The sequence below is a fragment of the Anoplolepis gracilipes genome, chromosome 17 (assembly GCF_047496725.1).
Source record: "Anoplolepis gracilipes chromosome 17, ASM4749672v1, whole genome shotgun sequence".
NCBI lineage: Eukaryota > Metazoa > Arthropoda > Insecta > Hymenoptera > Formicidae > Anoplolepis > Anoplolepis gracilipes.
Genome location: NC_132986.1, coordinates 5,549,797 through 5,577,785, shown reverse-complemented (window position 1 = coordinate 5,577,785; position 27,989 = coordinate 5,549,797). Strand labels below are relative to the sequence as shown.

The 27,989-nt window shown below is 36.0% G+C and overlaps 1 protein-coding gene across 9 annotated transcripts in view; it reads right to left on the bottom strand.

Annotated features, from left to right (window-relative positions):
• Window positions 1-791: 791 nt before the first annotated feature.
• Window positions 792-27,989, bottom strand: part of LOC140675269 (uncharacterized) — a 337,048-nt gene continuing 309,850 nt past the window's right edge. For 3 of the 9 annotated variants that reach the window (XM_072909579.1, XM_072909581.1, XM_072909580.1), the window contains 8 exons: window positions 23,669-23,866; window positions 10,118-10,330; window positions 8,312-9,958; window positions 6,858-7,106; window positions 5,935-6,468; window positions 5,362-5,637; window positions 4,660-4,926; window positions 792-4,247 (listed from right to left, as the gene is read on the bottom strand). In XM_072909579.1, coding sequence (XP_072765680.1) covers window positions 4,075-4,247; window positions 4,660-4,926; window positions 5,362-5,637; window positions 5,935-6,468; window positions 6,858-7,106; window positions 8,312-9,958; window positions 10,118-10,330; window positions 23,669-23,866 — 3,557 coding nt within the window. In that variant the 3' untranslated portion in view covers window positions 792-4,074. Of the gene's footprint in view, window positions 4,248-4,659; window positions 4,973-5,361; window positions 5,638-5,934; window positions 6,469-6,857; window positions 7,107-8,311; window positions 9,959-10,117; window positions 10,331-23,668; window positions 23,867-27,989 lie in introns of those variants that run through there. The other 6 variants (XM_072909582.1, XM_072909584.1, XM_072909583.1 and 3 more) reach the window with 5 other exon arrangements.

The following is a 27,989-nucleotide window of genomic DNA, read 5'->3' as shown; positions in this document are numbered from 1 at the left end:
TTATTATTCAAAACAAAATTGCAAACATTGCGCATTTTTCTGACAGCAGCGTTTTATTTACGGATCTAATTGTTTAATAATCACTAGCATATCTTAATTCTTATACATATATGTGCAGAAATATTCAGAATACTATTATCTTCGTACATCTTTTTTATGTACGTCGTGTGAAAACGCACGATAAAAGCATTATCATCATTTAAATTAACAATAGTGATGCATTTATGCCACGTATTTTTTTGCATGTGAAATTATGGTTGATTCAATTGTATTTTCGAACGATTTATTCAAATGTCGAGATTTACGCTATTACGTAATATATATTGTAATCAGCTCGTGTGGATTTTAAGGATTTAATTGCGACCATAATCGTATTTTATCAACGACTAAGATAATTGAGCTGCAAGGTTATGCATCCCGCAGCTAAATTGGCTGACATTGCTGACGCAATGATTTTCGAGCCATTACTTTGTATTCTGACTGCATCGCGTTCTGCATTTAAAATCGATAAATTTCACGTAGATTTTTATTTGTTCTCATCTATAAAGTATTTATCAGAGTTTTTTATATTTTACATTTTTGTCGCAATTTCGAGTATCTAATGCATTTAATTTTAACTTAACATTATATAAATAATTGTAAGAGAGAAATAATTATTTACTTATCATAATCGTAATCTTATCATTAAAAAGAATGACGCTATTACAATAAGTCAGCTTGTTACGTATCGAGTATTAAGGTAAATAGACATTTAAAAATTGCTCCGATTTTTAATACAACTCCACATTTTTTTACGCCTTCTATTATTACGCTCGATTATCTGTCATGCAATTTCTCCGAGATAGTATGCGATTCATCTGGCCGTCTTTTACGCAAAGCTTCGCGTGCGGTTTTGCGTTGTGAAACAAAGTATAAACGTCGACAGATAAACGGAGGTGGACCTACATTCGCATACGCCGCCTAGAATTACGTCGCGGCCTAGAACATCCCAATAAATTGTCTCAGGAATTTGTCAGGGTCGCTCTCGTTTAGTATATGATGGTATGTGATCCGCTTATTTTGAAAGTGGTGTAAGTCACTTTGAAAAATAATGAATTTGAAGTTCATTCTATATTGTATCGTTAAAAGTGAGATGTTGTACATACATACGTAATTTCTTCTCTTGCATTATTTTTTTTTTTTTACAATTGAAACAAAAGATAATTAAGATAATAAAAATAATTAATGATTTATATATGTATATGGCAACTGAAATTTCACAAGGATATCTGGAAGATAATAATTCCGAGATGCACGTTGTAAATTGATCTTTATTACAAGAAATTACATGACTAATTTGTACATATAAAATATAAATATCATACAAGTACTATGATACAGAGACGCATGTTTTCCGGTGGAAAGTGGAAGTAGATCGCTAGTTACAATTAATAATTACTATCACTATAATTCGTTATTATTACTGTTGTATTCACGGCAGACGGACTGATACGCTCTTAGCAATGTTTTTAACTCAGATTGAATTCAAACACGCGACGATAAACAAATACATTATATGCATGAATTTTAACATTATAAACTATGTATAAGGATATTTACCGCGATTTTCAAAACGACGGAAATAAAAATTCACTTCCTAGATGTAATCTCCTTGAGAAGATTAGCGAATAGAATATTATACGTATAATAATTATCGTAGCTGATCGCAACAATTTGAGTAATCGATCAACATGAAACATCGTAATTTTCTTGCGACAAACAATATATGTATATCGAACATTCATTATTAACAGAAGGAATCGATAGATAAAGAAATGGCGATGATTTCAGCGGCGAACTCATCTTTGGTCGTTGATGAGCGAGATATGAAGAAACAAACGTGTAGGATCTCTTTAATTAGCGCCGGGCGACACGAAGTCACTTGGTTTTGTTACTTTCCACCCGTGGAGGACAAGTTTACCGATCGGCAATCTGTTGTTCCACGAATCTGTCAAAATGACATTTGTGCCTTCGCATTTACATCTTGTGCTTAACACTAAATGCGACTATCAAATATTTTTTAGTTCGTAGCAATCTTTGCGCTGTGCGATTTTAAAATTATATATTAGAGATATTACATTTTGGAAACTTGAAATTTTTTAGATGCTCGCATTTAATGCTAAATGCCGAATGTAAATACGTGTCTATGTATATGTGTGATGATCAGTCGTTCGTGTTCGTGTTTTACTCGCGTCGATATTCACATACAATATTGTTTTGCATCGTGTGTATATGTATCTGTATGCGTGTGCTGCTTATATATTCATATACATATACGTGTGTATCATGCATAAACCTCAAGGTATAACAATTTAGGACGAGAAAAACGAGTCGTATTTTTTTCCATCGATATCGGTCCATCATGACTCGCATCAGAAAACTAGAATACCACTGTGTTTCTGCCCTTCCTCTCTTTTCCTCTACACGTACTCCCATGCCGATTTATTTTTATCTCGTCTATTTTTATTCTTCTCGACTTTACCTCCGCCTGTACTTACATATATCCTCTCGACGTCTTCTCTTCGTATAACATTCTCACAGGAAATGAGAGAGTTAGGCCTCTCATTTTTTTCCTCTTTCTCCTATTTTTCTTTTTTCTTTTTTTTTTCATAAGTTTCAATAGCACTCGCGTGAACATTTCTTACGATTAGCAAAAGTTTATGATTTATTATTATTCTCACTTCTCTTTCTTCTCTTTCGTCCATGCGTTCTTTCTTTCTTTCATTCGTGTCTTTCTAAGTGAGTTACAGAACCCTATAAAGTGCGGTAACTGTTGATAACGATTAAAGCTACGATAATATCATGAATTAACGTGCGTGTGTTAAATACATTACGTACGGCGCATTTTGTTAATCGATCGATCGTTAATGGTATAAAAGATTTCTTTTTGCACTATTTTGGCAGTGCGTTACTCGTTCACTCACCGCAAATTTCCCATTGCTTTCATTTGGCTTCCCCTCAAAATCGAAGCTTGATATTTGAATGAAAAAAATTTGCATTTACTACTAACATCTAACTTCTATTGTTACGAATCCATTTCCATCGACAATCTAAATTAACTAGCATCGCAGAATTTCTTCTTTCTCGCTGATATCATGGAGAAAGAAAAATTTAACCACTCGCTGGTCTCTACATTGCAGACGATCTTAATTGTTGATACTGTATAATCGAGATTGTTTGTATTATTATAGCTAATTTACGTTTACGATCGATTTTCTCGATTTTTATTTGACTGTCTTATAATCCGCAGTTGATTGACTCGATCACGAATATGGACGCGTGTTATATTGTTTCTAGATTGAGATAAATATCTCTAGTCTATCGCGACAGTTTTATTCGCTTGTTTTGTTTGTCACTGTTCCCGATGAATATTCGCAGTTTGGCCGGTTGGCCGGCAGTCTTTTTAGGTCGGAAGTCTATCTCTTATAAATGACATCAGTCAGACAGTATGGCAGCGATAGTGTTTTAAATGACTCTGATTAATAAAATGTGAAAACAAAGTATATCAAAACTCTCGCGTACATAAAACCATTAATGCCAATATAAACGCGGCACAAACATTATCCTCGAAACTGACTTACTCCTGTCACTACGTAATAAGACGCGAGAATTATTTAACATCTTTATCCTGTATCCTGAGAAACATCGTTGAAACTGAACAACCGCGAAATCTCTAACACGAATACATTTTTTGCTAGAACTCTATAATATAACTTCGATAAGACACGTGCGTGTGCGTGTACGTGTGCGATACTTCGGTATGAGATTTTTTTTATGTTTCTTTATTTCTCGTTTAATCTTGCTAGTATCATTTTAAGCTTAACAATAGCGACGACATACGATGACGATGACGGTGACCACAATATATCATTAACAACTACTGGACGGAGTCGAGCGACATCGACGTCATTTCTCTGCTAATTTATTTCATTCTATTCGGCGACCTCGCTCGTCTCGTTTCAACGATTAAATTCGTAGGTGGATGGGCGGGATTGTTGATCAACACGCGGTCGTGCGTGCTGATCTAAGTCTACGTTAGGTGATTTTAATTTCGGCCATTGTCGGCTGCTGAGGACAGGAGTCGAAGCAGGTGACCAGAAGAACGTGGCTCTTACAAGCCTCCACTCTTTTCTGGAGAATACACGTCTCGGCCGTCAGAGCTTCCAAAAATGACGGATTTCGCCAGTCCATACTGTCCTCCACGTACACTATTTTTAAAATCAGATATGATCGTAATAATACATACATATCACTAATCACAGTTTAGTATATATTGTAAAATTATACATGTATATGTAAAAATATTATTAAATACTTCATAAATATTTATTATTATTAAATCAAATTTATACTTGAAAAAGAAAATATTTATATATTCATACGATTTATTAAACTGTTAAATTATACAATATGTTACAGTATATTACAGTAAAATATATATAATGAAATCAGTTGCTCACATAATTGTTTATAAATATTATAGGAAATATATTAAAAATGTAATAAATAATATATTAAAATTATATTAAAAAATTGCGTCGTATTTCAAAGCAACAAGTAATGCAATGGGAGAAAGAAATTAAAATATTTATATGTTACATTGATAAAGTTGATACTTACGATTATAGTCCCAGCGAGTGTCGGGCACCATTAGGCGTCTTTTGGCGTCTCGTAGCTCCAGCCTAAGAAGGCGCTGGCGCAGGCGCAGGCTGTGTATCCTGGATATCGTTCCACGTGGATTCGAGCGTACCCGTGCGCGCTTGTCCAGGATGTCTACGTCCTCGCCTGTGTATGCGAGAATCGCCGACGCCGCGGGCGGCCCCGGTTGAGCCCGGCAGTGGGCCCGCGACCGCCGAAGCTCGTACCCTGCCGCCCGCTGTTCCACCGCTGAAACACCCGCACAACGTCGAAGTTAGAACCCCCAGCGCGCCACCTGAGGAGAATCACCGTACGGCGGGATCGTTTTAGAGGGCTTGCGTATCCTTTCTAGGAATATGAAGGCGCTTCCGACAATATTTTCGTGCTTTGCATATTTGACTGGATGTTTGATAGTTTTACAAAGAGTTGAATATTAGATCATAATAGGATAAATAACGAAAAAAATGGGGATGAAATTTCCATGCAAAACGAGAACTGAAAAAATCCTCTAACTTTACTACTAATAATAAAAAAGAAACGAATGGATTTCTCTCAAATTATTTTCTATATTTTAGTTTTACATCAGCATTTTCTTAAATGTATGTCGATCCCAATTTAGATTATTTTTTTAACTGTGTTATTAGTGTAATGAATAATTTTGATATATCGATCGTATACAATTACCTTGATGTTCCTGTAACGCGCCGGTTTGTCGGGACGAATCGCTAGCGATACTGCTCGTCTCGCTGTCTCTAACGATACTGTCGTAACCGGAGCTCTCTGCACGATGTCTGGATAGTGTAGCCGGTGATAGTTTAGCCGCTCGTGGCGTTGTGTCAGCACCGGAATCGGAGCTCTCCTTGTTGAGACCGAACGATGAGCCAAGGCTAAGGATTTTGCGTTGCATTCGTCCGGAGGATGGCGCCGGAGATGGCATCGACAATTGTAAAGAGGTGCCACCTAAATATAAAATATATATAAATATCTATAATAAATATATATATATATATATATATAATTTATTATCTTTAACATTAGAACAGCACGCTGATTTATATATTGGTAGCTTTATTAATTTTTAAGTCAAGATTTTTATTCAAACGTGCAATTCAATATTTCTATTATGTAAATTAAGAATTAGGCTATGATTGAAATTTCTATTGATTTTTAATCAACGCAATTTTTATAAAAATGTAGAGGCATTAAAAAAATATGTGAAAGCATTTTTTAGATTTTAGCGATGTTCCATTTTCGTACCTTGAATCTTTAGGTCCTCTTCGATGTCGGATTTTCCTGTTACCGTTCTCTCGGACCTCTCAGCAGCCGTGAATAACTTCTTCGCCTCTATATATTCCTCCTCAGGATCTGAGCCGGACGCTCCGTTTCCGGGTATCCTTTCGATCTCCTCCTTCAGGTTGGGATTCGAAGCGCCATCCGGATGCCTCAGACTGGAGATATTGCAGTCGCCCAACTTGCCGCAGTACCTTCTAGGACTGGCGAGATGGGCGACGCTACTGGGATACCAATAAGAGGCCGTGGCGGGCCTGGACATGCTCTGACGACAATTATCGCAGATCTTTTCCTGATCAGGCTTGCCGGCTATGTACGCGGGTTCACTGTAGATGCTGCCGTGATTGCTCGCGTTGTCGTTGAATAAGACGTCCGAAAGGGACAAGGATTGACAGCGAGACGGCGGACGGAAGACGGTCGCTGCTGGAATTTGTCCTGCGTTAATGTTATACTGGATGTAGATTGTAGATTGCTGGCTGTAGTGCCTTGATTGATGAAAATCTATTATTCGTTTAAAAATGATCTTTTATTTTTAATCAAGCGGCATTTCGCGACTTTAATTTTTTATTTGAATTATCGTAATTCTATTATATTTTGTGTTTCGTATTTTTTTTTTCAATTTTAATAGAGGAAATACAAGAGTGGATTTATAAAATAAAGCACTATTGTTTATGCAAACTTAAAAGTGAATTAAAACCAGATTTGGAAATCGCTTTCAATTGCGACGCGATTATTAAACGTGGTGAGCAAGGAATTACATAGCGTGTATAATTCTGATGACAACGTCGACAAGGCCGTTTCTTGAGAGAATTCAATGTAGCGATAAAAGAAATCTGTCTGGTTTTCTTTCTGTCGTCTACAGAATTGAGCCTCCAATAACGGAAACTTACATGGAGCATCTCGTACATTGACAGTGGAAGAATTTTCTCTCTGGTAAGTCACGGAGTTGGAAACGTTGGCGAGAGCAAGTTTGCTTTGGTAGAGCTCATGGAGGCGGGCCAGCTGATCGAACTTGTGCCTGGTCTCTTGTTCGAGAAAGTCCTCGTGGTCGAAGTATGGCCTAGGTAGAACACCGGCACCAACCGGCGGCGGATAATGCGGTCTGTATCTCTCCGTGTCTGACATCACCGACATGGAGTCTGGAAATTATTTTTCTGTCTCGTACCTTTCGTCCGTCCAAGTTTTATATCTTATCGTGCAAGAAGTCGCCGGATAAGAACGACGGGGGAAAACAGCGGAACTATAAGACAGCTGTCCGCTTTGATTTGAAGAACGGAACGCAATGACATGTAATTATATCGGAGTTTCTGTATTCGAGAGAAATGAATTATTGTTTTCTACCGCATAGCTTGTTATACGTTTCTAGGATCAAAAAATCGATTTTGAGATGATGCGAAATAATAGCTTGTACAAAAGTTTTGCGACAAAAATAATCGCGGCGAAACAGAAGTTAAATGCGAGTGTATGATTAAAAGAAAAACTTTTACAGAAATTATACTATCTTAACCCTTTGAGTCACGAATTTTTCTAATTGTAAGTATTTTATAAAATTTGGTATATAAGGGTTTTTGGGGTCGCTGATTACGAATCCGTTGTCAGGTTTTCAAAATTCAAGATAGCGGATCCAATATAGCAGACGAAATTTTACTTCCGCCATATTGGATCCCTATATTAAATTTATGAAATTAAATTTTTTTTCTTTTAGATTCAGATTCTGCGATCGAAAAAACCTTCAGAGAAAAAAACTTAAAAAAGAATACGACTGTTACTTTTAATTTAGAACGGAAAATATTATTTTTTATATATTTTTTATTAAAAAAAGGAGGATTTAACAAAAACAACACGGTGGAAAATTCTAAAAAAATTCTGAAAAATACTATAGAGTGTACTAAGATTATAGGAAAATTGTCGTATTTATTGTCATAATAGATTAGTAGAAAATGCATTTTTTCGTAAAAAAGTACTAATTTTGACTGTTTGTTTATACATGGTATTTTTGCAATTAACAATTAATGACTGTTCATATTTCTTTTACACTTATTGATGTTCTAGAGACTCTGTAGAAACAAAAAAATCCAGTATTTGTTGATAAAAAAGTAGTTAAAACAATAAAAAACTACGAAAAAAAGGTGGTGATTCGCTGTGACTCAAAGGATTAATGTAAAGAGCGAGACAGAGAAAGCACACGAGAACGTTTACAATAAATTATAATAAAATAATTTAGTCACCCTTCGTAAATTAAAAGGCATTATAAATATTTATTCTATATATAATTAATATTGAAATATATAATAAGCGTTTAGAGAAAAGTATGAGTATTTTGCATAGACGAAAATTTACTCACCTGTAAAAGTTGAGACCACAGTGAGATTTTCTTGACTAAGAATTCTTAAAGGATGTTCTTCTTGATCACTCTCAGGCAGAGGATTTTCACCCATACAGAGCGCGATGTCTTCTTCAGTTACTTGCAAACACGAGTCCTGCATAGGTACTGGTTCTAAATCTTCTACCTCGACAATCTCTAAAATCTCGTCCTCCGAAGACAACGAATGCCTCGAAGGTAGAACGATATCCTTGTGCGACAGATTCAGACTTTCCATGGAGACTTCCCGGCTTACTCCGTTACTGAGTGGTTCGATCAACGGTAACGGTGGAGGTACGACAATTTCTTCGTCGTCATCTTCGTCATCCGGTAGATCGAGCTTCCCCTTTTCGACACTATCATCCATCACCGGGCTCGCCGTTAAATCTAACCCTGAATCCGTATTGGACTTAACGTTCAGTAGATTCAGCTTGGCGCTCAATTTTTCGGTTATATCTTCGACCTCGTTCGCTTTCAAGCTATCACTCTCAACTGTGGACAATGACGTATCGTCGTCTTCCGTACCACCACAGGTTTTGAACTGCGTCAGTTCTTTAAACTGACCGGATGACTGACCGGAGGACATTTTGGAAGAGTCAAGCCGCGGTGCGACGTGCTTTGCCCGCTGTATCTGTGACGACTGATTTTCCACCCACTTTCTAATCATGCTCTTCTTGTGGCTGTCCATGAAACCGTAACCGGAAGATGCATGCTGATGAGTGTGCAATTGCAGCGCCGGCGCACTGGTCAGTTGCATCGGCCCGTCGATCCACGTCTCTCGTTTGTGATGCGAATCTTTCAACATATGTCTGGCCTCGGCGACCTTTGACTTGGAAATTCTCGGACCGTCTATCCACTGTTCGTCGGAGCCGCCGCTCTGCGCCGCTACCGGGATCTTACTACTGGGTGAATCGTTGATCTTGGACGCCGAGGACGCGCTCTTTGACGAGGAATTCTTTCTAGCCGGACTCGCTTTCGGCGTCGCGCTGTGCGCCGGCGAGGTCTGCTTGGACGCGGTCTGCGTCAGCGTTTTCACCGTTTTGGATTTATGTGCCGGACTACGCTCCTCGGGAATCTTGCTCGGTCTCTCGGCGGCGGAACCGCGAAGCACCCTACCCATCGCGCAACGATTGTCGCCCGAATTCAAGCTGGGTATGTAGACAGGCGGGTGTTCGCCATCGGTGGCGTCGTCGGCACTCGGACCGACGTAAATTACCGTGTCGGCGGATAAATCACTCGAGCTTGGATCGCACTCGCTGTTCTGTCGAGCTGCCTCCTCGCCGGAACTGCCACCGCTCCCGGTACCTTGCGTGCCACCGCCGACAAACTTGATCTTCCGACGTCGCATCCGGTGGATTCTCGACGCCAGCTGAACAGTAGTGAGCGTCTCTGTATAGTGCTGGGCATTGGGCGATACGTGAGCTATCATAGCCGCGTGGCAGGTCAGAGAGCCGAGGCACTCTTTGAGCAGTTGCGTTAATTTGTGTTCCTTGTACGGCAAATGCTTCTGGCCGTTGAAGATCGCCAGCAGAATGTTGCCCAGACCGGAAAGAGGAATTCCGCCCGAGGACTTGCCGCGATCTGAATTTCCTAGATCCATCAGATGCAGCCGACTTCTGCCACCGGCAACTGCGCAGTCGAGAAACAGCGCTACTTTTGAATTTCATGACATAGAGCGAGAAGAACGAGAAAGAATAACGGAATATTACGTATTTTTACTTGAAATAACGATGAAAAATCGGACGAAGGGAAAAATGATAATGCAAGAAAATTCGAAGATTTATTTACCTCCGCCCTTGCCGGCGACGCTATATTGGTATACGTGCAGTGTGTAGAGCATATGCGCGTCGCCGTCCTCCCGTTGACGACCAGCAACCGCCGCATCGAGGTAGAAAGCCGCGCGTTCTGCCGTAGGCGCACGTAGCTCGCTGTGCTGCTGCAATTGAAGGGTGCCAAACAGTGGATCGTCCCTGAGGTATACGGCCGGTGATTGTTCTGAGTCTGGAAATAAAAGGATGGCCAGTGTTACGTAAATTTATCTCAAATTTTCGCGAAGAATGCAGTGCAGATTTTACATGGAATATTCTTACGTAATATTTCGCATCCCTTGCATAATATTTATTTTTATTACGTCATTGTGCATCAGAGATTCTTCACATTTATGCAATGAAAGTTTCATCATATTACTAGCCTTTTTTCTTATTTTATAATATGTCGTTCCGTATTAATATGTTATATATTAAAGATAACATATAAGATATTATATTACACTACATATCATACATATTATACGATATAAATTGTTTCTACTCTTTGTTACATTAGCGATATAATATCACGATATCTATGCATTTTGATTATAAAAAAATGACAAAAGCCAGACTCTTTACTTCCCCAAAAAGATGCATCTTGCATCGCGTGCAAAATTTATCCTGAGTCAGTTCGCGTAAACTCCCAAACATTCTCCGTTTATTTGATTCCATTATTTCGCGGAAAAATAATATTCGCGAAGAACAGGACGAATGAGGCTCGAGATACAGGTGCGCGCTACTCGGGGCCGTAAATCGGTCGAAGCGGGGCTGGAGATATCCATGGGACGCCTCGTTCTAAATTACGACGTCGATAAAACGTCGGAAGATATGTCGCAGGAGATACCTACGTTTCGCTATCGCGCTTTATCACGCGTCCGTATACGCGCCAGGGATACTCGGTCGTGGGCTTACATGCGAATAATCAACGTAATGCGAAACACAGCAGTAAATAGTGATCAGCGTAAAAGGGCAATTACGAGATCGGCGGGGAAATACGAGCGCGTGGATCAGACGATCGAATCAGACAATCTTCGTATCAGGTAATCTTCGTATTGTTGCTGTTTAGCTGTGCAAATAAAACAGTCTGATCGTAAAAGAACAGAGAAAGGCAGTTAAAAGGATAGTTACTAGGAGAAAAGAAATTTCAAAGAAAGCACTGCGAGCTATCAATTATCACGAATTGGACGCGGCGATAAACGTCGCGATCGCGTGTGCTGCGAAATGTGGAATAAAAAAAATAAAATTACAAGCTAGAAGTTTTATGTCTTGCGGATAATACATAATGGAAAATGAGATTTAATCGGATTTTGCTGATGTAAAAAATGTAAAAACTGCAATCTCTGCTAACAGAAACATTTTGTAATATATTGATGCGTAAAATCAAGATAAATTTATATATAATAAATAGATATAATCGATATTTATGCAAATGATTTTCTTATGGAAAAATCGTCTCAAATCGCAAAACATTAAAGAATATCAAAAAAAATTTATATTTAAGAAAATAAAAATATTGCTACAAACATCTCGCGCATATTGCATGCATTCAAGTTGCTTTTCGTACAGAGATATTTGAAATCATATGTTCTATATGATGGGAGACGAAATAGTTGATAGATTGAAAAAGCAGACTAAAGATTTCTTCGTATCGGAATTTAATAGCAATCTATGAAAATATTTGTAAAAAGTTGTGATGACAAAATTGCGGATTTTCGGTCGAGAAACGTCATCATATAATTGCGAAAGTTTCGAATAATTGTGCTATTAGATTTATGCCAAGACTGTTATACAACATGAAAATTCTAGAAAGTCAGACAAATTTAAATATTGATTTTAATTAAGCCTGAACTAATACAAAACTTTATGTAATATCAACTCAGATATAAGTATGTCTCGTAGTTGAGAAAGGTTTATCTAAAAGGAAACTAAAAAAAATAAATATCGTTCAAACGTTAACATGTTTGACAATATGATCCTTTCGCCTTTATTAGGGTGTCTACTTTCTGAAAAAACATGGAAACCTAGAATTTTCAGGGATTTTTTTTTGTATCTGGAAAAATTAGGGAAATCTCATGGAATTTTATTATGATTCAGGGAATTTCGAAAATTCTCTTTTTAATAATTTTATTCTTATATTGTAAACAGTTAACCGTGTGTATGAAACTGGCGTTTTATTTCTTGGAAACTTATTAATTGTTAAAAATTCTGGTTTTATTTTTAATAGGTTTAGAATTCTTAAGATAGAGTAAATAAATAATTCTGGCTATTAAACAAAAAAAAATGGTTCGGGACAAACTGAGACATCAAATTCACGCTGCTTACTTTGTCCGCTGACAATTTTTTTTAGCATTTCTTGTCAGATTTTGAACACTTGAAAATTCTACAATAGTTTTACAAAAAGTTCTATGCGTAAAAATTATTAGAATATTAATTAAACAAATTAGATCGCCTGAGATGCTGTACGTACATGTATATAAGTACCATTTTTTTATCTATATGTATAAGTCTCTAGTCTTATTGTTAGTGTCTTCTGAGTCTTTTTTTTATTTAATAGCTAGAACTACTATGTTTGTTTAATCTGTCAAGAACTTTAGAATTATTAAAAATAAAACCAGAACAAAACCTCTCAACAATTAATGTTTCCACGAAGTGAGACGCCAGTTTCATAGACAGCAGTCAGTCAGTCAAACAAATTTATATATTCAATGTCTTAACATAATAATAAATATGAAGTATTTTTAATTTTGTAATTTTTAATGAGAAAGAGAGAAAATTTTATGCAAGTGAAAAATGCTTTTCTTATGAAAGTTTTCTTATTCAGTTTTTTAAGTACATTTACAAATCTAGCACTTTTGAAACTTAAGAGGTTCCTGTGTTTGTCCTTCATATAAATGAAAAACATTAGAAAACGTATGAAATAAAAATAATTATTTTAGAAAAAGTTTATTAAAAAATTTTGAAAATATTCTCTTTACTTGGAATTTTGAACAAAAGTACCTGGAAAATTAAAGATTTTTTACAAGATTTGGATAGCCATCCTGTTTCATGATTTTATTATTATGGTATTATTTAGAGATTTGTAAAGGTAAAGAGATCCGGAACGAGCACGTACAGTGAATTTAATTCAAGTAATGTTTTTCGAGTATCTAGTTTTCTATCCAACACTATGTATTGTACATTCATCTATCTGAAATTACCTCTCGTCATCGTTCTTCCTGTCCACACGTATATTTTTTTATGCGTTCGTCTTTATGCACTTGGGACGCTACGACTGATACAGTTGGACGTCGTTCGCGTTTATACGGTGTTTAGATAACCCCACCCACGTTTGTAAATTGCCAATTAGCCTTTTACCGCCGCGAGCTCGTCTCGGCTCCTACCTCCGGCATGAACGTCGTAAAGGACGCCAAAGGAAGAACGGAAAAGGATAAGGATGAGGGCAATGACATATGCCGCAGTTTATTTCCGCCCGGCCGTCTGTGACTTTTCACATCTGTTCCTGCCGGAAACCTTTTACCGTCCCTTTATGCCGCGCCGAGAAAATGGCCGCAAACCTCGTAGCAGGTCCAGGAAAATGAACTCCGCATGAGCTTTCATCGAGTCATTGAGCGATTGATTTCGACTATATACGATATCATATTAGACGAGAGATACTAGAGTCTGAGTCAGTTGAGCGTGCAACGAGGGAACAAGAAACGCGCGTGAAAGCAGGAAACGGGAGTATCCTCTACACTTACTAGAGTTCTCTTGATTTCCGTAATTTGCGAAGTCTCAGGAACCGACTTAACCGTAGTAGATGTTCGGTAATGAAATTCGACGAAGCGTATTCAGCACACATACACGAAAGAGTTAAGCGACCTCGGAATATTCGGAGTAGATTGGCGATAGTGTGCGCGCTTGTTACAGAAATTTCGATAATTTCACAGATCCTCTCTATATCAAAAATTCTTAATAATAGAAGAAGCACAAGTAAGCGCGATAGTACTTTGTGAGATTTTGTAAGCATCCGGATTAAGGAAGCTATTTAATATTTATGAGACGGTGAAGTGGCCCGAATAAGTCTGCGGTTTCGTCAGCTTGTACTGGCATTAAGACGTTATGATAAAGTAAGGAAAAAAGTGGATAATTGTTAAAGTAGAAAAGTATACTTTTTTACTGCATTTAATATTATAGTTAAAAGTTAATTTTTATAATGTCGACTTATAATACCTATTTTATTCTTATCTCATTATGAAACTTGGAAATCTTTTTTTAACTTTTATTTTTCAAGTAACAAGTATTTCTTTTGAAATTTTAGAGAAAAAGGGAGCAAACTGACATATTAATACAAAAGATGAACTTTTCCAGTATATTATTACAATAATACATATAGATAAATAGTACTGTCATTTGTGTCGCTTAATATATACAAATATATAAAAGATAAATTTAAATAATTACGTTTTATCATTATATGGTATTATATAATTCTATTCTATCTATTCTATCTAATTTTATTATATTATTAGCTCTTACTCCGTTATTTTTGGCACCTTCTAACTGTACAGATGGGTCAGCGTATTTTCAATAAGTTTATTAATATGTAAAAGTGTTTTAAAAAATCTGAAAAAATATATATATACCTTCTTTGAACATTCTAAATAAAGACTAAAATAATAAATTTGAAAAATAATTTACTTAAATATATTATTTTATGATTATTTGTTTTCGAGAAATTGACGTTGTTAGAAAAATCACAGAGAAAAATGATCCAGTACGGAATAAGGGTTAATTATACTGTATAAATTTCCGATTTCTTGATTGAGAGGTGACATAAACGGCTCTGAAACGAAGCTTAAACTTTGCAACTGAAACATGACACTCTGAAATTCACGACTTCGAGGTAATAATAAGGACGGCCCGGTCTAGTTGACGTTATACAGATATACGCACAGGCGCGTATATATACACTGGTCGCGTATAATAATTCACACAGATACGGAGCGTGGATGTACGGTGCAGAGGCGGCATGGCAATATCCATAAAAGGGACCGGAGGATATAATATTACAGGCATCTGTGCCCTGCGGTGTAAAAGTACCGCGAGGAAGGAGATGACGAGTTTGCGATGTTGACGACTACGACGCAAGCTCGCGACGGTGGTAAAGGAATAGCAAAATGCGGCATGAAAAAAGCGATCTGCGAGCAAAGCCTTCCTCTTGGCACATATGCGTCATAATGGACGCGGTTTCGACTTATTGTTAGGGCAATTGTGAGCGAGAGCGAGCGAGCGAGCGCCGCGGGTGTTCAAAAAAAAAAAAAAAAAAAAAAGGAATGCCTCCACACACTCTCACTCTCTTTCTCTTTCTGTCCCTATTTCTGTCTCTCCACCTCCTGAATAAATCGTTTTTCGACGCGTTTCGAATACAGTTTCCGAGCCCGGTCCCTTCGATCGTAACAGTCCTCATCGTCGCTGGGGCAGAAGGGCAGTAAAGGAAATCTGTTTCGCCTTTTCGGACGGCCGGCTGCGCCCTGGTACGCGACTTGTTTCCCGAGCTCCGCAATATTTCTACGCGAAGTTTCTCGCCCCGAACACGCGTATCGTTATGAATCAGGGCCCCTTCGGGACGGTCTTATCCGCTTGCATCGTTATTAAAGTCGGTTGGCTCCAGGATTTCTTGATGCGAAGTTTGGAGGTTATTAGATAATATTGATCCTTTCCTTATTATATAACATTTTAGAACTGAAAGACAGTTGAATGCTAAACGCAAAAACATACTATAAAACACTCATGTTAAATGAAATAAACTTCGAGTTTAATAATTTTTTCCATTTAATTATTGGGAAAAAAATTTAATAATAATATATCGACTCTCGACAAATTTCACATCACTTTTTAGAGTATAATTGATTGAAGGGATTTATATAGAATTTCAAGACAGAATTATCCATGTACCTCTTTCTAGAACAAAGTAATTTTGTCCTTTATAGTTTAATAATGTCTTACGGGTTCCTGAAGGTTTAATATCCTGAAACACTTTCATTTCATGAACTCTAGAGAAAGGGAAAGAGAGAGAGCGACTTCACGGTCATTGACGCGAGTTTCCCAAGATCTTTCTTGGCATATAAAATCTATATTATATAACACGATTTATGAGAAATTGGTCTTATTTATAATAGTTATTCTATTAAATTATTAGTTGTGCAATCGATCATGATACTCGTCAATAGTTGATCATGAACGAAACATCTGTTATGGAAAAATACAAAGTATAAAATGTGTATAGATAGATAACTGATGAGAAATAAATAACATCATCTGATCATATTCGAAAGATGATATCATGAAAAGTATATTCTACGTTAAAATATCATACATCACTCCAACACAAGTATCCCTATTTCTCCTTAGTACTTTGGTATAAGAATGCATTATAGAGACACACCGTGGTCGACTATTCCGAAAGTGTTAAGATTGATGTATCGACTGCAGCGGGACTTATTCTCCTTATATATGCATAGAATAAGGCGTCGCTCGATTCGCAGGACACCCAGTGTATCCATGTGCAATATCACGGACAGGGTGGAAAGACTCTTCTTCGGAGACGAAGAAGAGGAGATGAAGGAAGAGCAGAAGAAAATTAATGAACCCTCGAATTGCGTATTAAAGTAGACGCAGTCGGCGTTTTCCTTGAAAGCGGTGGACAAAGTCTGTATAGCTTGAGGTATCTACATTTGCCGAAATAAGTGTCACTACAATCTCCCCAGGCGTGGTGGACGAACAACGCGGATATAAGAGCAACGTGAAAAGGTTAGCGAAAGTTCAACGGCGCCGACATCTCCTTGCAAGTGAAGGAGACGGAATTAATGGACGAATTATCGCCCGGTGTCGTCAGACGACGTGCAAGAAACTCTAAAGAAATATTCTTTTTCAGAGAGATACGATTGATCTTTTTGAAATTGTATTTCCCGTAAATCACTTTTCACTATAATGCGCCTGGAGGAGTGTTCATTTTTTTTAGTTGCTAGTTTTATTTTTCTACCGATGAAAAATGTCATCGAGAAAACTTTTAATATAAATGGTACTTCCGATTTTTAATATGTTACAAATTTATTGTCTCTTCTTTTGAGAAATCAATATAGTACATTTATCTGGACCTTATTACGTTCACATAGATATTTTGCTAAGAATTTATTTATTTTCTGCTTTATTGTTTCTTTTTTGCTCACCTCACAAGTCATTACATTATATACAAAAAAACACACATACGAACTAAATAGTTTAATTTCTTTAAAAAATAAATTTATTGAATTATTTTAATATGTTTAACAGTTGCCAAATTCTATGTGAATCTCTTTCTTCAACAGGAGATGATTTGCCGCAAGCCATTTTCGTAACTTTTAAGAGGGGATCGGCTGCCAGATCTACTTCGCAGCGAGCAATTAAAGAAAACCGTCGTCTTATGTACCGGGTAGCTTCCGAGCGAATGGTGCGGGGCAATGGACCGTGGCCGACTTCCCCATGGGGAAGGAAAACTTATGGCCGTTTCGGAAACAACACGCTTTCGTTCTACCACTCGGCACTTTAACGGCACTCGTCTCTTGTGCCTGACAGTGCACGATCACGATGATCTTAAGTCAGAGAGTCGTACATACATAGAGCTGTAATTCTGAGATACGATAAAAAAAACACTTAATTTTTAATCATCAAGAAAGTCGAGTTTAACAAAAATAAATACAAAGAAATCATAAATAAAATATTTTATTGTTAAGAAGATGCGGTATAAATGTACAATAATAGTATAATAGAATAATAGTACATATTATTTTATCATTTTGGTAAATGAAATAAAATAAACTTATATATATTAAATAATATAGTAAGATTAATTATATTGTATAATGAGAAAAAACTCTATATAAAGATAAATTGATGAAAGATAATGACACTTGTAACATGAGCAAAGAAGAAACAATAAAGCAGAAAATAAATTCTTAACAAATTTTTTTAATGATAAAAGAACTTAAAAACTAATATCAATATTTTCCAATAATTAAAAAAAAAAAATATTAATATTTAATTTAATATAAAATTTATTAAAAGAATAAAAAGACGCAATAAAAGTTGCATATATACTAATTTCTAACATATTTTGTTATGAATCGTGACTGTTGTTCATAGTTTTAAAAATCGTTTGATCCAAAACCCAAAACTCAGTGTGGTGATAGTTTACCGAACTGCTACTTTGAGCTATCGAGTCGATGTGGTATCGCGGTTATTGATATCGCGAGTATTTCGATCGACGAGTCGGTTAGCAATCAAATTGAGTATTAACAAACAGTTGGAGTAATCGGACATCCAGAACGATAGTCGGCTTAGTGGTGAATCGTTTCGAACTATGGTTGATATTTTTTTAAGCTAGCTAGTATTGCCAGAAATTCGAAATTCCACGAGATATAAAGCTGCGATAAAAAAATTTAATTTAATATTTATCAACATTCAATATTGATAAAAAATTAAAAAAGTTAATTACTATTTGTGTCGTGTAAATGTAAAAATGTATAAAGTAATTACGCATTTATAAACGTAATAACATGTAATAATAAAATTAAAATAGAGAAACAACTTTTTTTTGATGTTTGAAATATTTTTAATAATTTTTATATATGATAAAAATCTTATTAATTGATGTCATTAATACAGGTAATATTTGTGTATCAATGTTTCTGTTGTTTGTTTCCAATTTCTCTAAAACGAGCTTTATCAATTTCAAACGGATCATTTTTTTTGTGTCTGAAATACATCGATTTCATGTCGAGTTGAATAGTGATTTTTCACATTTTATCTATGAGTAGAGAATCTGTTGTATTCTGTATGCAATCAAGAAAGAAATGCAGAACGTGTAGCAATCTTCTCTTATCTTGTTTTCTGCACTTTCTATTCCACTTTTCTTCCTTTCTTTCAACTCGCTAATTTTTTTACGCTTTTTTCATTCGTTTCACTTGTATGTCATGTACATTAAAACCTACCGACGTGGCGTTTCAACGTTTTGTTTCCTCACTATTATTCTCTACTTTCGTTCTTATCTCCGCGAGACCGATACGTGAGAGAAATATAAAACAGTAACGGGTGGTGAGAATTATCGCAAGCTTTCTCTCGCCGCGAGCGAATGGAAACCGGCGGAAAATATCCTCGATTCTCTTCTTTTGCTTGCCACTCCGTTCGTTGATATGCATGACGGCCGATTAAAATGAATACGATTGGATGAAATCCTCTGTTCACCACACGGGGATCTGTATAAGGTGATTCAAAGTCCATCTCTTCCAATTTTCGAATAAATGATAGGATATAGGTGCTATTTTCATTGAAAAAGTAAAATTTTGATAAAAAGAATGGAGCATTTTTAATTTATATTGAGTTAAATTGAAGTTAATATTTTTACATAAATTAAAAGATACACTATTAATAACAATGACATTAATGAAATATAAAAGATACACATTAAAAATATTATATGAAAAAATAATTCTATGTTTATGTGTAATACAATAATTAAATATATTTTTATTGCTCATTTTCATTTTGAAGTTTTAATTTAATTTATTTACCAGTTACAAGAAATGCATTTTATTTTTAGCAGAAACTGTTGTCACCAATGATGTGGAATCATTGATATTTCGGCAATCGCATATATTTTAATATAGTGATAAATTATTTAAAAGGTTAAACTCTGAATCATTCTGTCTACCACTTTCCTACTCGGAAATTCCGGTTTATTCCGATTAACAGCTTGTACATGTATATACTACGAAGCGTGATATTCGAAATTATTGTGCCGCTATATGAGGGAAAATTGTTTTTACATAGGTGCCACGCGGATTAATATCGAATTATAATATATTTACGCGGATGCATATTGCCAGTTTTTTCTAGTACTTATGAAGCATTATACATCATCGATATATATTTATTGATATGTATTATCTCTTCTACAATGCTATTGTAAATTTGGTTCTATTGCATATAACTGCCGAATATTACGAAATAAACATGTAATAAAATAGAGATGAAACTTTAATAATTTATATTTGCTCTTCGAAAGGATTCTTTGCAATAATAATAACGTACGATAATTTTTGTTTGTACGATGATTTTTTTAATGCCAGTTTAAAATTTAATATAAATTCATATTAAATATAATAAACTAGTAAATACGCTTTTAGTAACAATTTGAGCAACTCATCATTTACGCATTAATAATTTATATCTGTGCTGATGGAAAAAAGAGCTCTGATATTTTTAATATTAATGGGGTGAGCATGCATATTTAAATTATATTAAAGGCTCTATTTAGACAATGTGTATGTAACAGCCAATATGTAAATCGACAGAGAGCCAAGTTATTTATTTATGAATGCATTCAATTATTAACAACCAGTAGGAAGAAGTGACTATTCGAGCTCGGTTAAGTGTTAAATATTCCACCGCAAGTTGCCTTCAATTATTGCATTAGGGCGTTAATTAAATATTCCATTGCATACAGTTAGAAATAACAAAGATAAACCTTCGTTCGGAGACACTCTCCCCTTTTCGTCAGAGGTACCCGCGTAAGATCCAGACGTCGAAAACTTTAAATAATTACCGGGCGGGATTATCAAGTTTCTTGGGGAAAACGCGAACTCTTGGAGGGTGCTGCTATGCTCGACTTAAATCTTGAGCGCAAAACGCGCTGGTTGCAGCATCGGGCAGTGGCGTAAGTAATGTCCTTGCAGATTGAAAAGAGGTAGAAAAAGCTACAAGAAAGAAAGAAGAAAAAAGAAAAAATCAGACAAATAGGATAAAGTAAGATAAAATAAAATAAAAATAATGATATATTCTCTTACAAGAAAAGAGTAAAAGATCAGAACTGGTTATCTGCATATATTTTCTATTCTATTTTTTTATATCATATTATTATATTATCATATTATTATATTTAATTAAAATGACTCGAAAAATTAAAGAGCAAAATAATTTTTATCAGAGATGCATAATTAAAAGCCTGTAAATTTCTTTATTAGTAGACTCTCTAAATATTCGTTACGCCACTGAGCTTCGGTTGAAATAAGATGCGGAGGAAGAAAGAGAGAAGAAAAGGATAAGACGGCAGAAGGGGAAAGGATAGATTTACGAAGTCAAGATAGTTCTCTATAGATACGAGTTAATTATTTAATAAGCTGGAAAATTAATTCCATCGCATTTTAATTAGTCCATTGCTGGGGGAAAGCAGAAAGCTGCTTGGCGTGGTCGTTAAGCCAGCATTCAAACGATTCGTTCAACGTGAGTTTTACGCGAAATGCGCGCATCGCACATACTCAAGGAAGATTCGGTTATACTAATAAACGTCTTAATTTCCGTGAATACAAAATCCCCAGGAGTATCTCGCGGCATGGCAGAAAATTAGATTTTAGCGTACATGTTCGAATCTATGTGGCAAATTTCTGAATTGTAATTTCAAAACTTGTGAGAATTGAAATCATATACACATATTGAGAATATATTAATATTTACAAATTAATTAATATTAATCAATTTGGAAAAAATTTTATTCGCGTAACTAATAAATTAGAAATTTAGTTGACATTTTCTTTGAATTGTTTTCAATTTTTTAGTTTTTACTTTACTTTTAGTTATTATATTGAAGTATGTCGAAAGAGAGAAAGAGAAAATGAAAGTTTATAATGTTTGATTATAAACATTTATTTGAATCATACATTCAATCCATTAAATTTAATTAGAACTCGTGTAACATCCGACATCAGAGAAATATTGTACAAATTTATATATCCCATTTCTGGAGCAAGAAGGAGGATACTCTAGAGCGGACAGCCTCGTTAATTTTCAGGACAATGTCCTTGACGATTATTCCCACAAGTGCACTATAGCAATCCACCCTCCAAAGAAATGACTCTTTATTAGTCCAGCGAGTCCTTGATGATTCTTCGAGATGACACAAAAAGGAACGGATAACAAAAGTAATAGAAAGCGAGTTGTTGAAGGGAAAGAGGTGGGCGGGGGAGGGCACGCGTAACGGTCAATATAAAATAAGAGGAGGAAATAATCCTGTCTCTCAATTTTACGGACCAAGTCGTCCGCTTGGCTGTCTGTGAAGACGAAATCAAATTGCAGCCAATACCGAGTCTCGTTCTACTTCCTAAATATTACCGCGGAATTTTCCGCGAATTATTCTCGGTCGAGAGAGGACAATTTCGACGTTCCGTATTTTCGAGCATCAGCCGCACCACTGGTTTTCGTCGATTCGGATATGTCGGAGATCAAGTCGGACGAGTGTGCGTATCAGGCAAATGGAACGTGCGAGCTATTGCAATTTCCGTGCAGAATTCTATATACGACATGGCTCTTGTCCGGCTATGCTTTGTCTTTAAACTCGATCATAGCATGAAATATTCGTATTTCGTGGGGATATTCTTGGCCGTTCTCTTGACAATCCTCCAGAGACCGAGATAAAGGAATATTCGTTTTTTAGCATCATCTCGTAGATTGCAAAATGTACTATGGCATTATGTAAAACACAATTTGTGCAAATTTATATAATATTTATAATATTTTTTAGTAAACTAATTTATATGAAATTCTTAATGTATGTGCAATCAGAATTTGCTTTAAACATTTCGCATCGATTACAATCAAAATAAATGTATTCTATAATTGTATTCGTCGTGGCATATATTATTAATCCTGATTACGTGAGAATCATTGCGAGATTAGATGCGATTAGAAACCATGATCTGAAAATCAGCGTAGTTATTATACACCGCGCAAGTATTATAGACCGGATGTAATAGCGTCAATGGCGATAACACACAATTCACCTACCATTGCTGCCCTTCCACGGCATTAATTAATCTAAACAATTATATCTAGCCGCATTGTTCGAAACATTGAATTAATTGCGGCAAATGCCGAACCCTCTCTCACGAGAAAGGAACGCTCGAGATAGTTCCGCGCTTCTGAATGTTATAGCAGATTAGTTCTGTCTGTGAAAGAGACTCTTGCAGACTCTCATCTCGTCTCTTAAAGGAGGATAATTAGTCTAAAAACAGAAAATTTTAGACAAATGATGTAGATTAATTATTTCTTCGATTAAAAGTCAAAGTACGCGATTTAATCAGATAAAAACTCATTAACAACATTGTACGAAGCGAATATATTTATCGAATAATTATTAATGAATACGCAGTCTATTCTGCTGCATCTAATTTTTTATTTATTATTTTTTTTAGTGCCTTTATAATTTTATGTATATCTCGTTTTTGGTTGAATTAAATATCACAGTCGATAGAAATTTAATTTATTTATTTCTTGATAATTTTGTACAAGTCGTGATAAGAACTCCCTTCGAAAGAGTAAAATAAATTTATAATTCAGCGAATATATACGCCATTTGTAGTAAGTGGATAACGTTAATTAGAGGAACGAAGAAGTGTGAACAAAAAGTTTATTCTCTTTCACGCGAAGATACTTTGCGACTAATTGGAAGATTACTTACCGTTCGCGTGCGCTGCAAGCAGATCTCTCAGTTGTTGTTGACCGGTGGTCAGTTCTACGCAGCTGACCCTGACGCTAAATCTAGCGCCGGTCCTCTGTCGTTGTTCAGAAATTCCGCGGAAGAGCCACGCAATGGCGCAAGGAATTGCGCCCAGTGTATGACCAGCTTCCGGAGTCCCCAACATAGTGTGCGACTTGCCTGAATAAGAGCAAAGATATGTTAAACATTGCGAGAAAATTGCTTGCTGATTACGGATAACGTAAACGCGGGATTACATCATAGAGAGGAGAAATGTTCAAGCGTTTAAGCGTGCAATGTAAATGCAAATGGCGTAGATGAAAATTATTCACCGCTATTTGAATTAATTATAACTAGTTTACTGTCCGCTTATACTGTTTATTCTATGAAACTCGCGTGTGATTTTCCGATATATAAATGTAAATATATATTTATATATAGTTTTTGAATATTTCCTTCTAAATTTATAGTTAATATATATATTCTAATTAAAAACTATCGAAAAAAATACTTAAAGATAAAATATCATAATAGTTGGACGTTCATTTTTTTGTCGAGAAACGATGACGGGTTAAAGTTAATATTTTGAATGATTCTTGCCAGACTGACGGATTTATTGCCCTAGGGATCGTATTAACGCCCGTAACCGGTGTCGCCTGTGCAACCGGTATGTGGACAAGCTTCATTGTTGATTGGCATAATCGCGATTTTCCCCCTCACGTGTCGCGACGAATCAATTCACATGGACGAGTTCGAAAATCCCGTTTATATACATGGCTGGCGTACGAGCCGGATGGGTGCAATAATTGCGATGCCAGATTTGCGGTCGAATCTGAGCGAGCCGCTTAATTTGTTTACTATTTAGTGAACGACAATGTAACGGCTAGAATGACAATCGAGGATTATGCAGAAATAGAGATGAACTATCGATCGATTATTATGCTTCTCTATTAAATGGAATAAATATAAATAATAAATATTAAAATTAATTTATTAGCCACAATAACGGAATATAATTCGCGAAAAAATGGCCCGGTTGTATATTTAATTTCAGCATGAATTACGATAACGGCGCATACTTTGCAAAACTTTCGGTGCGAAAGTTTCGGCGAAATTGAAAACCGTACTCAAACACTCTTCTATTGACAGAGAAATAAAAGAGCTCTTATTAAAATCATAAAATAGTCCGAGACGAGAGCGGAGACGACTTATGGCAGGGGGATCACGATACGGGAGGACGAGAGGTTGAGGCGAAAGGCGTAAGTTCCAGGCGAAGGGAAGCCTCGTTGGCAAAATAATGGAAAAGCAGCAGCCGCCGTTGAATCTTAAACGTTATTTAATTGTCTTAATGTAGGACGGTGAATTATGTTGTTATTTAATTAGAAGCACAGCGAAAGAGAGGGCCGGGCCATCTCATTGGTAAGGGACCGCATCTCGAAAACTTTTCTCAATGGCTGATTCCGGTTCGGAGAATTCGCGGAGAATTTGTTCGGAAAGATTCGAACGGTCGAACCGCAAAAATTCCACAAGAATTCGCGCTATGCCACCGCGAAATTCGCGGGGCCACTGGCGATGAGGCAGAAAAACGGAGCGATAGCCGCTGCATTCTCAGACGATCAGTACCAGGCTCTCCCGTAGGGATACTTTTGAATCAAATGAGAGTGATAATTAAAATTCCACACGAGTATACTTTTTTATATGAGAAAAATATCATTGTTAATATTAGATTATGGTAGATTGTTTATTATTAGTTAGTTGTTCGCATTGTTTCTTATACTATATATTTATTTTAATGGGAATGCAATTTTCTCGAAAATGCAATCTGTGAAACAATTTTATTCTATATTATTTTAGACTTGCATTTGCATGAGGAATCATTTCGCTTCGTGTTACGATTTTTGATATTCTCTGCGTAATTAACTTATCATAAGTAAAAAAGATTTAATTTATATACACATGTATATGTGTTGTTTTATACCGTTACTACGAATTTATATACGCAAAATTAGCAAGAAGTGAATAAATCCTTCCGCGGTTATGTAGAACAAAATTGAGAGAAGCACGTGGTTCCTTTGACTGAATCGCTTACTAAGGTTATCATTGTCAAAGCACCGTTTTTGAGAAAGGAACGAGAGGGAAGTCTCGGTGCATCAAGCACGCGTGCTTCTTCCCCTCGTTGTTGCATAATCCACTTTCACGGTCCTTCCGCGATCTCAAAGGGTTCGACGAGGTGTTCGCCGCGCGGGGGTAATTAGGAACGCGCTACAAAGTACAAACGGGCCCATTGTTGTCGCTATATCTATATACGCTACAGCTTTCTACTCGCCCTCTGTCCTTTCGCAAGAAACAAGACCCGTTGCTTTGAGAGCGCGAATCTCTCTCTCTCTCTCTCTCTCTTCATGTCTTCCTCTCTTTCTCTCTTTTTCTCTCATTCCTCCCCCTTCTTTCTCTCGGCACTGTCTCACAGATCCTCTGCAATCCTTCTTCTCTCGTAGCTTTTCCGTAATTTTTAGACCACGAATGACAGACGCGCACGCGAGCAAAATACAGTTGGTTGCACCGACATGTGCATCGCGGGTACGAAATAAAAAGCTCTATATTCTGGACATTTTTAAATATCGCCGACCTTATTGGGTTGCCTCTGTCTCTCATACATATTCTTTCCCTTCCCCCCCCCCCTCCCGCAGATTTATGCAAATCTGGTCTTTCCCCTAGTTTGCATCCTCCTTTTCTTATGCCTTCACTATTCTAATCGCGGTCGGTCCCTTTTTCTCGTCTTCTTTTTTGCTTCAGAGGATGATAGGAGATAAGAGAAAATCGGAATACAGAAAGGAATGAAAAAAGGAAAGAATGAGGAGCTGAAGCAGCAAGAAAGGAATGGAAAAGAGAGAGAAATGTGCGCTTAGAGATGATCAAAAGCAGTTTGCTCGCGGACTTGCCTGAAGTATTTTAGGAAGAGAGAGGGAAGACACACTGCGTGAATTCGTTTGGCTTCTTTTTGCGCGTTTCTTTGTCTATGGTCGTTGGGCTCTCTTATCTCTCCGACGCGCTTCCTTTTATTGTCGACTTTATCGATTCCCTTTTCGTGCGCCGCAAGAAATCCCGCTCGATTGCGCAAACTTCGACATTGAAGGCCGACGATTTCTCAACGCGCCATGAATTATGAAACCATATCAGGACAGGAACAATGGCAGCCAACTAAGGTCGCGCTTTAAAAAAAAACTGTAAGCTTATTTGATTCTGAAATCAATTTTAGAAATGTGGTTTCTCTATAGACAATGATGTTTTATTTGAGTGACTTTAGAGACAACTATTGAGAATATAATTATTTTATACAACGAGATATAAACAGTAATTTAGATATATTTTTGAGAAGAATTCAGATTTTATAATGATGTGATTTTCTATATTTAATTACTATTATTATCTTATTTACTATATCTAAATATATAAACTTTCACACGTGTTTGTCTATCAAATATAAAAAAATCCTCCAGCGAGAAATATATACAAGAAACTCGGTGCGGAAATATTATTCCACGAAGTTTAATTGGTTCTGATACACCGACTGAGAGAGTATCGTCTATCGCGTTTTATCAAAACTTTATTTCAGTTATAATCGATATCAAAAATATTTTAATGAATAATTTTTGTGATCACGATTTAATAAAAAAAAAAAATTCATTAACGGATTATTATTTCAATAATATTAAATTCATATAAATATCGAAATAGGATGTGAATTATAAAATTCAACTTAAAGTCGATCCAAAGTGTACTTGCGCCTTTTTGTAAATATCAAAAAATACGAAATGACATTTAACATTTTTACTCTGATATTATATAATATTATGCGAGACGATTTAATAGCTAATTAGACGATATCGATAAAAAATACACAACTAATATTTAATAGTACATAAATTTCGCGAAATATGTACATATATTATTAATAAATGGTAATCAATTTTATATTTTTCTCACTATTTGAATGAAATAGCCACGATATATTCTTACATGTCCATTTATTAGAAATTAATTAATTAAATTTATAATTATAATAATTATGCTAATTGTAATAATTATAAGAAATAATCGTGTTTCGAAGTGTAATATTACAACGATACAAAGACCGATGTTATCTTTCGCTTAAATTTTGCTGCATAAATGACAGCAGTGATTATACGTAAATAACAATGGTTTGCTATGAATATGAATGGTATACTATGTTATGTATATTAACTTTCACGCGGTCTTTGGCCTTCGTTTTTGTGCGATCAATGACGTGTTGACATTGAGACGC